At 40.5% G+C, this 18,278-nt stretch overlaps 1 protein-coding gene across 4 annotated transcripts in view; it reads left to right on the forward strand.

The window, feature by feature from the left end:
• TULP3 (TUB like protein 3) overlaps positions 1-18,278 on the forward strand; it is a 40,655-nt gene that overhangs the window by 5,109 nt on the left and 17,268 nt on the right. The window contains exons 1-2 of one of the 4 annotated variants that reach the window (XM_035313269.1): positions 7-98; positions 14,654-14,705. In XM_035313269.1, the coding sequence (XP_035169160.1) occupies positions 40-98; positions 14,654-14,705 (111 nt within the window). In that variant the 5' untranslated portion in view covers positions 7-39. Of the gene's footprint in view, positions 1-6; positions 99-139; positions 535-14,469; positions 14,490-14,653; positions 14,706-18,278 lie in introns of those variants that run through there. The other 3 variants (XM_035313263.1, XM_035313277.1, XM_035313283.1) reach the window with 3 other exon arrangements.

Raw genomic sequence — 18,278 nt, forward strand, 5'->3', positions numbered from 1 at the left:
GCGGCGGCGAGTTCCGCCGCTGCGCGGCGAGGCGGGGCCATGGCAACGGCGGGGCCGGCCATGGAGAGCGCCGGGGGCCGGGGCACGGCCGGCGGCGGGTGAGTGAGGGAGGGAGGGCGGGAACGGGGCCGGCGGGGCGAGGCAGCAACACCGGGAGAGAAAGCGGAGGGGCCGGAGCGGGGGCGGCATCGGCAGCCGTTCCCTGCGCCGCCTCCCCGCTGTGGCCCGGCCGGGCGCTGCGGAGCCGTGGCCGTGCCGATGCGAGGGGGGCCGGCGGCAAGGAACGGATGAGATTTTGCAAGGGGATTACGCCTGTGGCGTTTAAATAGCAAAAAACACTTGAAGTTAAACGTGAGGATACAGGCAGCTGATGTAGAAGAGAGAAGGTGTTTGTTTGGGATAAGCTTTGTAATTTCAGTTGAGGAGGGTGAAAAGAGGCAGTAGGATGAGAAGGGATCCACTAATCTCGTGTGTCAACCAAATGTGTTGTGAAATATTAAAGTCGGCGGAAAGAAGAAATCTTCTAAGATTGAGGTTTGTATACCAATTCTAGAACTTTTTAATTACCTTATGACAATAAATTTTCTTGCACAGATACTAGACTTTTTAATTTTTTGCAGAATTGAGGCCACAAGAAACAACACTGCTTTTCTGATAAGTTGTAGTAGCACAATTTATTTCTGCTAAGAAACTTGTTTTGCACATTTATATGGGTGCCTCACAGAAACAGCCAAACATTAGTGCAAGTTCATTCCTCTCAGCCCCAGTTTATTAAAGAAATAATCTGTTTTCTTTATTAGTCTCCATTGATTAAGGTAAGAATACTAGAATACATGAACCTAAATAAATGTACATAGTCTTTAAGTAGATACTTAAGGCCTATTATTTTTAGGGTTTTGACCTGGGAGTGTTCAGGGACACTATAATAAATTGCAGGAAGACAAAAACAAACAAATAAACCCCCCACAACTGTATTCTTAGGAAGGATCTTTTCCTAAGAAGAGAATAGTAGAGTTATCCGTAAATGACTAATTTAGTAATTACAGCTCTTGTTTGGCAAAGCAAACTGGAGAGGTCCCACTTGACTTAAAGCTAACAAACGTTTGCCCTTTTTGAAAACTGGAATAGAAAGAAGACCTAGAAAGAAGATCCACAGACCCGTCAGTCTCATTTCAGTGCCTGGTTAAATTATACCAAAGATTATTCTGGGAGTTACTGAAAAACACCTGAAAGTCAATGCAGTCATTGGTCACAGAAAACACGGGTTCATGAGGGGAAGGTTCTGCTTAACAGACTTTAATTTTCTTTTATGACAATGTCACCCACCTAGCTGACCAACTGAAGCCAGTTGATGTTTTTGGATTTCAGTAAAGTTTCTAACAGTATCCTTCTGGGCAAAATGTCTAGCATACAGCTAGGTAAATACATGGTACGAGTGGTGAACAACTGGCTGATGAGCTGGTCTCAAAGAGCTAGAGTAAGTGGGGTTACATCAGGCTGGTGGCCAGCCACAGGACTCCATTCTGGGACCAAGGAAATGGCATGAATCTGTGGCAGATGAGGCTCAGGGTGGATATTAGGAGAAGGTTCTTCACCAAGTGGGTGGTCAGGTGCTGGAACAGGCTCCCCAGGGAAATGGTCACAGCACCAAGCCTGGTGGAGTTCAAGAAGTGTTTGGACAATGCACTCAGACATGGTTTTATTTTAGGGTGGTCCTGTGTGGAACCAGGATTTGAACTCAGCGATCCTTGTGGGTCCCTTCCAACTCAAGATACTCTATTTGATGAATTTATTACTCGTCCAAGCAGTCTTTTTGTAAAGAAAAACAAATGTGGTCTGTTACTGCTAATAACCAACAATTTAAACCTTGATTGACTTTCGGCTAGGCATGACACAACTGTCTTAATGCTTTATAAAGTGATAACATTGATAGAGCTATTTCATAGTTTGGTTAGTGCTGCAGCATTCCTTTTCATTTAGGAAAGTCTGAAATTAAAAATGTTGGATAAGGTAAATACATTCAGATAAATTAACTAAAGTCACTGTAAGCTTTTAAAATATTGAGAAGGCAATTTGAGTCTTATGGTAGTTTATGGTAGTATGTGCTTGGCAGTCTTGGAGACTAATGAACTTCACCATTTTACACAATTATATCGGAAACAGCAATGTTTAAAGCTTCCCACATGCTGCCTTCCAAAGGGGATTTAGCTTCTGACTTGCAGGTGTCACATATGAAGTACTTCACTGTCAGGACATTAAAGTCTTGTGTGAGTCTACAGAGATTACAAAAATGGATGTCAACTACAGTGGTCCCTCCTGTATTGGGTTTATGTGGCAAGGTTTTGGTGGTGAGGAGTTGCAAGCAGGGCCTCTGTGAGAAGAGTCCAGAAGCTGCCCCATGTAAGATAAGAGCCAGCTTAAGATGGCTCCAAAGGGACCCTGGCCACTGGCCAGAGTGAGTCACTTGGCTCACTGGCTGCACCTCTGCGAGAGCAGATTTAAGAAAAAGTGCTGCACAAGAGCAGCTGGGAGAGAGGAGCAAGCACCAGCCCTGCAGCCCCCAATGTCAGTGCAGCAGGAAGGGCACGAGGTGCTCCAGGCACGTAGCAGCAGTTCCCCTGTGGCCTGCAGAGAGGCCCCTGGTGGAGCAGGCTGTCCCCCTGCAGCCCATGGGTCCCACGTGGAGCAGATCTCCATGTTGCAGCCCGTGGAGGAGCCCCTGGTGGAGCAGGTGGATATGGCCTGGAGGAGGCGGTGGCCCATGGGGAGCCCCTGCACGAGCAGGTCCTGGGCCGGAGCTGCAGCCCGTGGAGAGGAGCCCACACAGGAGCAGGGGATCTGGGGGAGCTGCTGCCTGTGGGGGACCTGTGCTGGAGCAGTTTGCTCCTGGGGGATGGACCCCGTGGTACGGAGCCGTGTGGGAACAGTTCTTGAAGAGCTGCTGCCTGTGGGCAGCCCACGCTGGATCAGTTCGGGAAGGACGGCATCCTGTGGGAGGGACCCCTCGTAGAACAGGGGCAGAGGGTGACTGTGAAAGAGCGGTAGAGATGAAGTGCTATAGACTGACCACAGCCCCCATTCCCCTGCGCCACTTGGGGGGAGAACATAGAATAGGGTGGATGGGAGGGGAGGTATTTTTAGTTTGCTTTTAGTTTCTCACTGCTTTAGCCTGTTAACAATAGGTAATAAAATATATTAATATCCCTATGCTGAGCCTGTTTTTCCTGTGATGATAATAGTTGAGTGATCTCCCTGTCCTTATCTCAACCCTTGAGTCCTTTCCATCGTATTTTCTCCCCCTTTCCCTTTGAGGAGTGTGAGTGAGAGAGTGACTATGGTGGAGATCAGCTGTCCATCTCTGTAAAACCACCACACCTCCCATCATTTGGATGCTTTCCTGGTGACTAGACATACAGGAGGTAGTGGTTTTCAGTATGGGAATCCCAGGTTACTCCAGAGTGTCTTCAGAAGTTAAAAAAGAAAAAGGGCCTATTGTCAATAAGCTCAATTTTCAAAAGATTATGAAGCGATGGACTGAAAAATGTTCAAAAGTGATTTCCACCAAAAGGCCTTTCCATATTTGAAAGAGTATAGCATGGTTGAGGTCTTGTTGGGCGTCTTGGAAGACTGCTGGGCTTGGTTGTTTTGCACAGATGCACCTAAATTATAAGTTTGGGGAGAAAAAAAAAAAGTCAAAGGTCAAAGTTATTTGCTAATGATTTTAGCTATACTTCTAATCCAGACAGGACAGAAAAGTCCAGGTTTCCTTTTAAAATCCTATTAACATTTCTGTTCGCCCTTGGGTATTTTTATTTGGGTGCTGGTGACCTTCTTGCAATTAATAAGAACTGTTTTGTAAGTTCCAGGGTTTACAGTTTCACAAAAATAATATCCTTAGATAAAAGAAAATTGGCTTAATATCTTGTTTGCCCAATCCCTTTAAAATCTGAGCATTACCAAGAAATCCGTCTAAAATGGTATAAATTTGTAAATATTTTTTAAATGCAGTTGAGATGTAGTCCTAGGAATGCATTTTATAAAGAAAAAAATACCTTTGTGGCTACAGGTATTTGCTGCTCTTGTCAACGTGAATAAAGAGGGATTCAGTTCATTTCCTATGATGCAGACAGCAGTGGCAAGAGAGAGAAAAAGTAGCAAGACCATTCTTGTCACTAAAATTTCCAGACACAACTTGAAATGTTCACGCTTGGTAGCTGCAATTGTTAGAACAACAGAAGTCTTAAAGTTGCTGTTCATTTGAATTGTCTCTTCAGCTAAGTTCGTCTCACATTTCTTATGCTTTAGGTTACTGATGATCCATTTTTATAGAGGCAAAGGTTATTTTTCTCTTCTCCTGCCTTTTTTTTTTCTTTTTAAACCACTGTTGATATGGCATCTGTAGGAGTGGAAAGTGCCCAGATTTCAAAGTAATTATGACTTCATGTTGTGTGAAAACTTTTTTTCTGCAAATTGTCTTGCACTAGGATTGCTCCAGTCTCTTGTTTTATCAATGGGACACAGCTGGGTAATCTCCACAATAAAGCTGTTAAATGTATTGTAATTGGGTTATGGAATGACTGCTCTTGTAAGTGAATTTGCTGATATGCCTGAAGCTAGTGTTTTAGATTACTACAAGAACATTTACCCTTACTCCTAGTGTTGTTTAAACCATATCTCCCGTGTGATACTAAAACTCTTAACAGCCTCTTACTGTTAGAGAAGTCTGTGATCACTTCTGCACTCTTTTCCCTGTGATCGCTTCTGCACTCTAAAATTCATATGTGAAATTACAGCAAAACAAAACAAAACAAAAACACCAAGAATCCAAGTCTCGTATATTGCTGAGTCATGTAGTTTGGGTTGGAAATTAAATTTTACTGTTTCAATCTTCTTAATAGCTTCCTCATTAAAACTTACAAGAACTGGACCGGGACTAAAACTCCACACACCATTCTAGACTGTTAATTGAGATTTTTTTTTCCTTATTTTTTGGTTTGGCAGACAATAAAACAATTTGTGGCATGATGTGCAGTAAACTTATTTTCAGGGAACTTTGTGTTTTGCTGTCTAGTCTGGGTTAAGCACGCTGTGTGCTGTTTAACTGCTGACTTTGTTGCTAAGGGAGAATAGCAAGCAGTTGCTTTGCATTTAAATGGTTTTGTGTTGTAATGGAGTACAATGCCAACAGAAGTGACAGGCAAGGTTTAATAATTCACAAACTGAAGACTATAGGAATCTAAGGCCCTGGGGATCTTTCCAATGTGTATTCATGAAATATCCCTGGGGATATGGAGGATGTAGTTGAAAGGACGTTAAATACAAGCTGGTGTTCTGCTTATGGCAGTTTCTGCTTCATAGCAGAAACTTAAGTTTCATTAAATTAACCTGAATACACATGATTTTTGGAAGCATAGCATTCTGCAATTGAATTGGTGGTTAAGAGCTGAAGCGTCCTTACTCATGTTACAAATTTGTATCTTCCATGTTAATGCCAGGATCCCTGTGAGTCACTAGCTATGACCTCTTGAAGGAATATGCCTGGCTGGAGGTTTCTTGTCCCCCTTCTCTTACAAATATTTTAATAAAAGCCCTGTTTTAAACCCCATTTGGCTACGCACCTGAACATAAGTGAATGTGTACATTCTTACTGTTGTCTTCCTCTGTACCTCCCTCCCAGCATCCCCAATGGTTGTAATAGTGGCCTATGTGGATTTCCATCTTCTCTTGGTCTTCCTTCCAGGAAAAGGATATTCCTTTCAACTCAGGTATGCTGTAATCAATTATGTGAGACTTTTCTTGCTAAGGAAACATGAATCCATCTTCTGTTTTCCCACCATAGTCTAACAGAACAACACCAGCTTTTGTTTGCACTCTTCTTTTTAACCCAGTTAGAAGACTTTCTAGCATCTGTTCAGAGAGTGCTGCTTTTTCATTGTTCCATTCCCTTTGTTCCAAGTAGTAGGATCTAATCTTTGGTCCCTGATGAGTCAGTTTTGAATGATGTATGAAATACAAAACAGTACATTAGTCAAAATAGTTCTAAGCTCATAGTTTGACCATTTTGTGATGCTAGTGTTTCTGTTGCATTTTCCTGTAACAGCCTGAACTATTTATTGTCACCTAACTCATTCTCTGAGACCTAGACTCTAAAATGTATCTTGTGATCTCTATAACCCAAACAGACAGAATCAGGGAATCATCGAAGTTAGAAAGAGCCTCTGGAGATCATCTCATCCAACCCCACTGCTCAAATAAGGTGAACTAGGACAGGTTGCACAGGATGGTGTCAAATCAAGTTTTGAGTATCTCCATAGAAAGAAACTCCACAACTTTGCTGAGCAACCTCTTCCAGTGTTTGATTAGCCTCACAGTAAAAATATTTTTTTTTTTTTTTGTATGTGTGTGTGTGTTCAGATGGAATTTCATGAGTTTTAAATCGTGACCGTTGCCTCTTGTCCTGTCAGTAGGCACTACATGCTCCATTTCCTTTATGCCCTCCCATCGGGTACTTATATACCTTGAGAAGATCCTTACTGAACCATCCTGGCTATCGCAGACTCACCTCATATGAGAGATGCTCTGGTCCCATAATAATCTTTGTGGCCCTTTGTTGGACTTGCTCCAGCACGTCCATGTCTTTTCCTGGGGAGCCCAGAACTGTACATAGTACTTAATATTATGGCTTTACCAGTACTGAGCACAGAGGAAGGCCCACCTCCCTTGATGTGCTGGCAGTGCTCTTCCTAATCATATAATTTTTTAGGTTGGAAAAACCTCACAAGATCATGAAGTATCCACCGGTTGCTACAAGTCCACCACTAAACCATGTCCCTAAGCACCACATCCACACCTCTCTTAAATACCTCCAGGGATGGCAGCTCCACTGCCTCTATGGGCAGCCTGTTCCAATGTCTAACCACCTTTTCCATGAATAAATTCTTCCTGATAACCAATGTCAACCTTCCGTGGTACAACTTGAGGCCATTGCCTTACATATTATCACTTGTCATGAAGGCAGATCCTTCCTGCCCTCAGGCAGATCAACACTCCTTCCCAACCTGCTGCTATCTGAAAATGCAGCCCTCAGTACTGTTAGCCACCTTAGTGGAGAGGGAATGTTGCATTGCTGGCTCATGGTCAACTTGGTACCAAGCAAGACAGTATCAAGGTATTTCTGATAAAGGGGTGAGATAACATGCTTTGCTCCTTGTTTCAACATAATTCAGTTTTTCTCCCACAGACCCCTCATTTTTTTGATGTTACTTTATTATCATGTTCCTGTTTATTAGTTCATGCTACAGTCTCCGGCCACATTAGCTTTTCCTATTTCAGGACGTGTTTGTGTGGGTATGAAATAATGCAGGGAATTTTCCATTGCATTTATAAGATCATAATTTTACTCTCGAGCTTTGTGCTTCCACAGACCCTTTTGAGACTGGCCATTTCACCTTGCCTATGTCATTTCATTTTACCTTATAAAATCACTGGAATGTGATTCTACTACCTGGACAAGCTTGAAAAGTGGGCCTACATGAGCCACATGAGGTTCAACAAATCCAAGTGCAAGGTGCTGCACCTGGGTTGGGGCAATCCCAGACATGAGCACAGACTGGGAGAAGAACTCATTGAGAGTAGCCCTGTAGAGAAGGACTTGGGGGTTCTGGTGGATGGAAAGCTTGACATGAGCCAGCAGTGTGCACTTGCAGCCCAGAAGGCCAACTGCATCCTGGGCTGTATCAATAGAGGTGTGTGTGACCAGCAGGTCGAGGGAGGCGATTGTCCCCTTCTACTCTGCCTTTGTGAGGCCCACTCTGGAGTACTACATCCAGGTGTGGGGCCCCCAGCAAAGAAAAATGTGGACCTGTTAGAGCAGGTCCAGAGGAGGGCCACAGAGTTGATCAGAGGGCTAGAGCACCTCTGCTATGAAGAAAGGCTGAGAGAGCTGGGGATGTTCAGCCTGGAGAAGAGAAGACTCTGGGATGACCTTACTGAAGCTTTTCAGTATTTAGAGGGGTCTTACAGAAAAGGAGGAGGATTCTTTACTCAGGCAGATGATGATAGGACAAGGGTGAATGGTTTTAAACTAAAAGAGGACAGATTTAGCCTAGACATTAGGAGGAAATTCTTCACCATAAGGATGGTGAGGCACTTGAACAGGTTGCCCAGAGAAGCTGTGGATGTCCCATCCCTGGAGGTGTTTAAGGCCAGGCTGGATGGGGCCTTGGCCAACCTAATCTAGTGGGTGGCATCCCTACCTATGGTGGGGGGGATTGGAGTTAGATAATATTTAAGGTCTCTTCCCACCTAAGTCATTCTATGATTCTACTAAGAAACAGAAAGTTGTCTCCCCTATACTGACAAATACTTCTTTCTTTTCTTTTCTTTTCTTTTTTCTTTTCTTTTCTTTTCTTTTCTTTTCTTTTCTTTTCTTTTCTTTTCTTTTCTTTTCTTTTCTTTTCTTTTATTTTCTTTTATTTTCTTTGCATTAATTTAGCTGCAGTCAATCAGGAGTAGACTGCAGCAGTTACGTCTGGCATGTGAACAGTCACATCAAAACAGATGAATTTCCAAAGGAACTCCTTTAGGCCAAGTCTAATGTATTCTTTTTCAGCTGTTTTAAACTGAACAGCCTCTTACTTTCAGCTACACTTCTCTTACTAAGGCATTTTGAATTTAATAGGATCATTGCCTATATTATTGAAGTATGGGGAACATGGTGTTGCAAGAATAGGTTTGTATCAAATTGACTGTTCTCTTGGCTTCTGACAACAGGAGTTAATCTGTTCATGCTTTGTAACAAAATTACAAAACGTTTCTGTAGCACATGTATCTTGGATTTTTTTTCCTTAATTCTTTTCTTCAGCAGTGAGTTGTTGGGGCATGTTTTGCCACAGTAATAGTACAACGTCTGTGTGTGTGTTTAAAGAATGTATATATGTTCTTCAGAGTGCCAGCCTTAGAGATTTTTGTTGTTTGTTTTGTTTTGGTATACTCCTGCTACATGTAACTTCAAAGCACCTAATAATTCCACACTAAAATTCCATTTTTTAACTCAAATGTAGGTAGGAGTAGAAGTTGTAAAGGACTAATTTGTCATTTAGTTTCTTTAGGATGTGCTTGAGTAGTTTTAAATTAAGATACTTGCTGCTGGTACTTTTCTAAGAGAATCTTTATTCACTGTAATATATCCGTTCATTCAGGATGGCTTCAAAAATTATGTGTTAACTGGTCCCGTGTCATTCTTTCCATGTTATGTTCAGTCGGTGAAAAACTGTCCAAACAAATTTTGTGAAATGTTTCTTTAAACACTATGCTATTGGCATTAGAAATCTGTGCTTGTTTCTTTGGGGGGGAATCAAAGATAAAACTCTTTTCCTGAAGAAAGGATTCTTGTTTTAAAACTAACACAAAAACAGAGGTAAAACTTTTCCTTGTTGAAATATCAACTGCTTGAAAATAACGTGTAATTGAAGCGTTGATGCAATGTGAGCTGTGTCGCTTAGAAATGGGAGTGGCATTTCATGGCTGATTCACAGCAGATCCTGTTTTGCCTCAGGAGTCTCTCTGGTAGTTCACTTAATTATGAAGAAAAGAATATCCTGTGTCTACCAAAGAAAACTCTTCTATCTTCGGGAAGGCAGAACAACTTGATAGTCCTCACTCCAGTGGGTGCTGTTGCACATTTTCCCAGAGGTGAACAATATCAAATAGTGTCATTTGCAAGGAAAGCTAATTGGATTCCTTGCTTCTGTGGATTGGAAGGTGCATTGCAGATTAATTCTGTTCCTCAACCGCTTTCCAGAGCTGGCATTGAAACTTCTATGTGGGACTTTTTTTTTTTAATATAAGAATCATGCTTCAAATTCATTTTTTCTGCACCATTTGTTTTTCTTCATAGCTGTAGTGAGGAGAACACTGACAACAATACTCAGGAAAGTTCTTTGGAGAGTTTAGAGTGAAAAGCCTTTCATACCAGCTGACTCTATATTTCTTACTGAAGTTCATTTTACTTGCACTTCTACAGCTAAAAATAAAATATAGCGGACAAAGATATGAGCCACAAGCCATAGTCTTCACATTCTCCAATTCTTAAATTCTAGGACTATTGTTCAGAGATGTGATCCCTACTACCACATTAATAAACTGTCCTGCAAAGAAAAAAGGAGTAATGTTAGCCTTGTTAGAGTCCTGATATAAGGAGCCCTCTAGAGTGAGAAATGGAACATAAAATATTGGTAAGTTTGGGAGCTTTGTGGAGGAAAATGGTGCAATTTTATTATGCCTTGGAGTTCCTGTAAATGAAATAAAGCAATGGAAACAGTCAAAAAGCACAGCAAACTATCTATCTTCCTTTCATGTCAGAGTTTCTTTTAAGGCTTTGGTGGGGTCTGTTTCTGTCAGCTAGTCTGACGTGCTTAAAAGAGGTCAGAGAACCCTCCTCTTTCAATTATTTATCAAACCTGTAAGTACTTGAATTACAGGATGGGTTGATCTGTCTGGAAAACTTCTCAGACCTTACCATGTTGCTTGTTTAGGAGAAGCTGTGTAGGGTATTTCTGTTTTTTTGAGTAAAGGAAAAACTATCTTGAGATTTTTCCTTTGCTTAATGTATTTCACACAAGTCTTCCAGTGAATTCTGTATCACGTAGAGAATTCTTTCTACAGTCCGTATTTCCTATGGCTCTTCTCACTTCCTCTGCTTTCTGCCTCTTGCTTACAGGTGCAACAAGCCAGTTCCTTGAAAACCAATCCATAATAAAGACAGCACTTTATTTGCCTCTTAAAGGTTTAACAGTTATTACATAAAGGAATCTTTAATTGGTCCATTGCTGTAACTTGAACAAAGAATGCTTAGGTCTCACATCTGGGATAGCCACGCTTGAAATCTGAGGTAGACTATCCTTACTTCATGACAACAGTTTTTAGCATAATAATATCCAGGCTTAATTAAAGGCTGTTGTTTTCTGCTGAAATCCACTCCTCTATGAGGCCAATGGTGAATTAGTCACAATGTTAAATATGTTTTATTTGGAGTCTGAATTTGTTTAGCTTTAGTTTGGTATTTACAGGATTATCCATCATGAAGCTTTTGTAGGAGAGCTAGAGGATTCTGCTAAATTCAAATCATAGAATCATAAATTGGAAAAGGCCTTCAGGATTACCAAGTACAACCATCAACTTGACCTTCCAAGTCCCATCTCTAAACCACGCGTCTTAGTGACATACCCACACGTATCAGTACCTCCAAGGATGGGGATTCCACATTTTCCTTAGGCAGCCTGTTCCAATGCTTGACCACCCTCTCCATGAAGAAATTCTCCTGATATCCATTCAAAACTTCCCCTGGCACAGCTTGAGACTGCTTCTTAATGTCCTACCACTTGTCACGTGAAAAAAGAGACCAACATCGTCCCTGCTGCAGCCTCCTTTCAGGTAGTTGTAGAGAGCAGTGATATCTCTCCTCAGCCTCCTCTTCATCAGGCTAACTGACTCCAGTTCCTACATCTGCTCCTCATAACTCTTGTTTTCTAGTTCCTTCACCAGCTTTGTTGCTCTTCTCTGCACATACTTAAGCAACTCAATATCGTTCTTGGGAATGTTGTGAGGAGCCCAGAATTCAGCAAAGGGATCAGTGGGCAGGGTCCTGTATAGTCTGCTCTACCCCAGTAGTTGGAAGGCGGAAGATCATGACAGGCAACTTCAATATTTTCAGTTCTTATTTATCAGAGCTAGATGGGTGATTTTTACTTTGTTCTTTTTTGTTTGTTTGTTTGTTTTGAACTATGTTTCTGCAGCTATGGAAATACTGGTTATTTTTCCTGTTCCTCCTAGATATTGAATTCCACTCACTACATGTAAATCCATCAAATAGAACAGAGCATAGCGAAGAGCATAGTGGTTTTGTGTGGGCTTGTCCATCAGAAGGCTTCCCGTTTGAAGCCTGCAGCTGTATTAGCACACTGCTTGCATTCCTTAGTGGTGAGCTGTGGAGTGACTCTTGCACAGCCTTTTCTGGCAAGGTTTGTAACAACACCAATTTCACTGTTGTAGTCAGAAAAAAAGTTGGAGGTGGGGAAAGAAAGTTCTTTTGCTTGGTTACTGTGTTATACTTTTCTTATGACTAAGTGCTGGAGGGAATGTTGCAGGAGTATCTAAGAATTGTGTAACATTTTTAGCTACTATTTATAGTGTCCCGGTGCTCTTTTTTTTTTTTTTTTTTGATTATTATTATTTTGATTTTGATCCTTATGTAAATCTTTACAGTTTTTAATGGAGAAGATTGAAGGCTGCTCATTTTGTTGCCTACTATATAGTGATTTTAATCTGTGTTTAACAGTAAATTCTAAAAGAGTACACTATTGTGTCTTTTGTTTTCTAAAGTTTTGTGACCTGTTAAAATCTTTATGTGTTTAAACCCCTTGTGAGTCTCAATTAAGTGGCCAAAGGTGAGGCATTATGTAGTCTACATTATGGTCCTGTTCCAATAGTCTTCAGACCAGTCTTTGAAATTACGTAACTTTATTCCATTGTGGGTGGCAAATAAATTAAAAATACAAATTAAATAATATTAATTGAGGATATCCACAAGTCTCATGTACAAGACCTAGTATTCCAGTGTTTTATCGTCATACATGTAAAAATGAAAACTTAGAACCTTATTTCTAGAAGTAGAGCTGTTTGTTTTTCTGAAGAAGAGACTCAAATTGCTATGGGCTTATTTTCTTTTACGAAAAACAATAAAAATACAGACAGTCATTTGTATCAATGCAGTACAACTTTGTATTTGTTTCTAATTTTATATAAGAATGTGTCCATATGTTAGTAAAAATTATGAGAGCTATATTGATTGCTTTATAACAAACTCTTTACAGAATTTAACTGATGTCATCCATATTTTAAGACAGTTGGCATGTAAAAAAAAAAAAACATTTTCTGTTTGCACTGCTTTTTCTTTTCTTTTTTTTTTTTCTTCCTTCAAGCATCTTTTCTGGTTGTGCCAAAGATGGCCTTTTCCATCACCTATGCTTTAAATAATAAAAAAAAAAGTCATTAGGTTGTATTTTCATGTGGCAACTAATCTATCTTTCTGCATTCAATAGATATGTCTCTGTTTCTTTTTAAATTGTGGCTGTTTTGAGATGGAGATTAGTGTGTTACTGTAAATGTTGCTGTAGGGACAATCAGTAGCTTTCCATCACTTTTCAAGAAAGACATCCAGTCCCTCCACATTGCCTTTGAATCCAAGGTGCTACCTATTACTGGCTCGAATGAGGAGTAAGGTCAGTTTTTATCATCAAGGTATTTCCAGGGTCCTAGAGCCATTATGTGATGATATGTAAAATACATCTGGAAAAAAAATGTCTAGAAATCAGGAAAACTGCAAAGTAAAAAACAATGGGATTGGTAACTTCCTCTAAAATACCCTTAGTTGGGCAGTAAGCATCAGTTTTAGGGTCCATAAACTGTTATTTATGATGTGTTCATACAGAACTTTTTCTCTGCACATTTCTGCCTTCCAGTACAGGACCAGTGTTGGACAGGGTAGTCTGCCTGTAAGGACTTCAGCCTTGTTTGACTTAACTTCCTTGCTTGCCTGGAAGTTGGGTCAAGTGTGGGTTCTCTATGGGTTAAGCGGACTCTGAGGCTTTTCTACTTGTTAGCACTATGTACATCCATACTTCATGGCATGTGCTTTGCAAACACACACATACCATTTCTTTCTTTGATTTTCCTTTTTGAAGTTACATTCAGCACTGTCTGCCAGCTTGTGACTTCACATCACTGGTCGTTTCTGTGTACCTAGACCAGACAAAATTTCCTGTTTAAATTTGAAATTTGGCTAGTCCTGCTTTTCTGCATACCATAAAAAAATACATAATGCCTGTCTGTTTCTTGTATTAAGTGACTTCTTCCTGCAGTATTAAAGTTGTCTCACTTCAAGAGACATCTTCGTCAAAGCTGTACAGGAGGAAAGCACGCAACTGTGGTAGGCAGAATATGTGCTTATCAATTAACTTTTTTTCTTTGTAGGGTTAACTGCTCTAAATTTCAGTTTATGTAATAATTCATTATCCTACAAAAGGAAAAGTTTCTATATGAAACACAACTTAGAAACAAAACCCAAAGTTCTTATGAAAATTGGTATGAAATAAGTAGGGAAATTATTTTTTCTTTTGTCTGTGGGAATTAATTTCAGGTGTTGCATACATTTACAGGTGTTAACAGTAGTTCTAGGAAGTCTGGTAGGAGAAGTAAATAGTACAGGGTTGACCCAAGACAAAGCCTCAACTTTTTGATTTAGTTTGGAATTGGGTATTTTATGAAGGATAAAGGACTATACTGAATTGTCTTGTCTCAAAGCCCACCTCAGCAGTGGCTTGCTATCTGTCTATGAGTAATGAGGTTTCTTTTCGCTTACAAAATGTTTTCAGAACAGTTTACTAAAGTGACCAAATCACAGGATGGTCTTGTTTGTGACAGAACATGAAGTATGTTTCTTCTATAATGCCTTGTGGCTTGGCCTTCCTGTGGGATAGAAATTATGCTTTACAGTTTTTTTAAAATCTCAACAGTTACGTTGCAGTCTATGAATATTAGTGTTCTTATAATGCAAACTATTTTCTAGTAATAATTGTTTCTTTCACTTTCACAGCATTTTTGAGGATGAAGGCATGAAACTACGACAACTGAAACTAGAGAATCAGGTAAATGATTGTGCACAAGCTGGCAAAAATAAGTACAGGAAAACAAACATTAGTCATCTCTTTGTAGGAATGGAGGAGATTAAAGTGCTTGTTTCCTTTTTCTCTTCCTTCCTCTCCCTCATTTTTCCTCTTGATCGCCCAGCCTGTTGTCATTTACTGTGTTATTTTTTGCTCAGAGCTACATAAGGTGAACAGCAACAGTGAATCCTGCCCACGTTCTTTAACTTGAGTTGCAATATGCAAGGTTTTATGTGAATTCAGTGTCACAGAGACTTGAGAACTGGGAATGAAGTGATTAAAATGCTTGGTCTAAGGAATATAAACTGAGCTGATTTCTAACATTTTTCTTTAAAGATTCGCCTGGCTTTTGTTAGTCAACATTGCTATGGCTTGTAGGTTTGATTTCTTTGGTACGTTTACTTTTCCACATGTCCTTCTCATTTCATTGGGATTGAGTCACAACAAGGAAGGAATGAATAAAAAGGTTGGAAGACTGTAGGGAATTACCATTTAAGCCTCAAAGTGAAAGAGAAGTGTTCCCTAAGCTATGGATCTGCTTAATACCGTTGTTGAAAGAGATTTCCAGCATATTTCTATTTCTTTTTTCATTTCCTAAAAGTAAGTAAATAAAATCAAACACAGCCAAGCATTTACCAGATATTAGGATTTATGTCTTAATTTTTAAAACATTAAATTAATTTAAATAGAACTTTAAAGTATGTTTTTTAGAAATGCTGTCTCTCAGCTGAGGCTCTTTAAATCCAGACATAACACTCTTTGGGGAACTGATGTTTTGGTTACTAGCCCACTTTACCAAAACTTGTTTGTTAGTTCTAGTCTATTTAGCTTTGAGTTCAGACGTTAGATTTATTACCAACTTTATCTCAGTACTTATGTAGACTGTTACCTAAAACACTTCAGATCAGGGAGTAAAAATGATCTTTGGTCATAACCGTAGAAGCTACAATGATCCTTTTACCTATAAGCTTTTCAGTAATACTTACTGGAGGAAAAAAAAGGCATTAGCTTGAGAGAAAGATCTCAGATCTCAGAAGTAATCTTGAAAAAAAAAAAAAAAAAGCGCACATAATGCCCAATGCCATTCAGTAAGAAGTTCCCAGGCTAAAGATGGTCTTACTGCTTGGTGATGAACCTTGATTTCCATTTCAGGATTGTTGTCTTGGGTCATGAGCTGGCGGCCGCTACTGGCTCTTAGTGCTAGGTACTGTGGTCAATGTATGCCAGTTTCAGACCTTGCCATGGAGATACAGCACTGTTCCACCAAAACAAAGCTGCTGGGCTGTTTGGGATTCCCTTGGAGCAGCTGTCAGTTAAACCATGAAGAAGTGAGTTCATAGAATTCATACACTTTTGCAATTTTCTTTCAGGCTTTTTTGATTTTATTGATAACAATCATCTTCAAAAAAAGACAGCTAGAAAGTTTTAGTAAAACGTATTTTAACACCGCAGCTCCACTGCAGCTTGCAATTGAGATTTGGTGAGAAATGCTAACAGTCTCTCATTCAGGATTGTATTTTTAGGTTTCAATGTTAACTGTGAAAGTCTACTTTTATCTTTTACGTTAACAGTACCATGCTTTCTGAAGAAATAGAGGTCAATAGCAAATCAGTATCAGACAAGATAGTCATTGCTGGTTGTAGCTGATAGCACATGAAAATTCTGTGATTCTGTGATAATTTCAAGCATTTGTAGAAACTGAGATAAAAACTACAGAACATTTTTGAAAAATACAGTAGAATCACGTTTAGCACCTTTGGCCACACAACAAATCTGGAATAAGCATTTGCCGCGGCAAAGATACGTGTTTCTCATCCATCTTTAAGAGGGATTTGGGAACCCTGTAATTGCAATGAAGTGTTATTTATAACAGTGCTTGACATCAAGATCCATCTGTGGGCCAGGTCTGTCTGACAGGATGCTTTTGTCTAGACTACTGCCTTTTCCATGCGGACAGAGTGGGTAGCTTCTCAGGTAGTGTTTACTTCCCCAGCAGCAGAACATGTTTCTTTTGAGGCACCTGAAGCTCAAACTGTGGTGTGGAGGGTGAAGCTGAGGGCGTATTTCTGAATGCACTTAGTTTGGCATTACTGACACCAAGTTTTTCATTAATGCCATCATCACTAGCATTGTCCCTGGTGCCTCAGTATGAACTGAGGAGGAGCTGAAAGAGAGGAGAGGAGTGGGAGTGGAGAGGATGCCTCAGTGCTAGGATCCATCCCATGTGGCCTACTAAGGTTGGACCATGCCACATAATAAATAGTATGATATTGCATCTTCAAGAGTGGAGTGGTTGAAGCCTTCTTGTGTACCATCTTTCTGTTCATCACACTAGTAGGAAGAGTACCAAACTGCTTCTCACAGAATCACAGAATCACAGAATTTCTAGGTTGGAAGAGACCTCAAGATCATCAAGTCCAACCTCTGACCTAACACTAACGGTCCCCACTAAACCATATCCCTAAGCTCTACATCTAAACGTCTTTTAAAGACCTCCAGGGATGGTGACTCCACCACTTCCCTGGGCAGCCCGTTCCAATGTCTAACAACCCTTTTGGTAAAGAAGTTCTTCCTAACATCCAACCTAAAACTCCCCTGGCGCAACTTAAGCCCATTCCCCCTCGTCCTGTCACCAGGCACGTGGGAGAACAGGCCAACCCCCACCTCGCTACAGCCTCCCTTCAGGTACCTGTAGAGAGCGATAAGGTCACCCCTGAGCCTCCTTTTCTCCAGGCTGAACAAGCCCAGCTCCCTCAGCCGCTCCTCCTAAGACTTGTTCTCCAGGCCCCTCACCAGCTTCGTAGCCCTTCTCTGGACTCGCTCAAGCACCTCCATGTCCTTCTTGTAGCGAGGGGCCCAAAACTGAACACAGTACTCGGATACACTGAACATACTGAACACAGTACTTCTCCTATTAGTCTGATATGATGTATTCGTCTGATGCATCTGACTTCTTAGGCAGCACATTGGAAACTCATTAGAACCAGAGCTGATGGTTTGTGATGGTTCAATCATCCTCTGTTCTGATGTTGTGCTTTTCTGTGGTGCAAAGAAGATGTTTCTGAAAATATTTAGTATGTGGAGTTCGCAAAATTCTGAATGAATCATGATACTTGGTGTCTGTTATTTATTAAATGGGTTAAATGTTCCTGTATTCTGTTCATGAACTATCTGATTTTTTTGTTGTAATACTATATGATTTTTTGCTGTGACTCAGAGCTGGAGGAAAAGGCCAGTTAGCTGACAAAAGGAAGCAAAACACAGCTTGGTTTTTTAGATTTCATTTTAGCAGAACAAGACGAAGAGCACATGGTGCTGAAGGTAATGCTGCTTTGCCACTTTGTGCAGAGAGCAAGAACTGCTACTAACCATCCCTTCAATGAGCTTGTAGATTTTCATCTCAGTAAGCAAAGCAGTAGAAGGAAACCTTTTAAAAACAAATGAAATGAAGGAAAGGAAGAAAGAAAGGAAGAAATCAAAAGGAATGAAGGAAGGAAGGAAAGAAAAGGAAGGAAGGAAGGAAGGAAGGAAGGAAGGAAGGAAGGAAGGAAGGAA

Source organism: Oxyura jamaicensis, chromosome 1 (genome assembly GCF_011077185.1).
Source record: "Oxyura jamaicensis isolate SHBP4307 breed ruddy duck chromosome 1, BPBGC_Ojam_1.0, whole genome shotgun sequence".
Lineage (NCBI taxonomy): Eukaryota > Metazoa > Chordata > Aves > Anseriformes > Anatidae > Oxyura > Oxyura jamaicensis.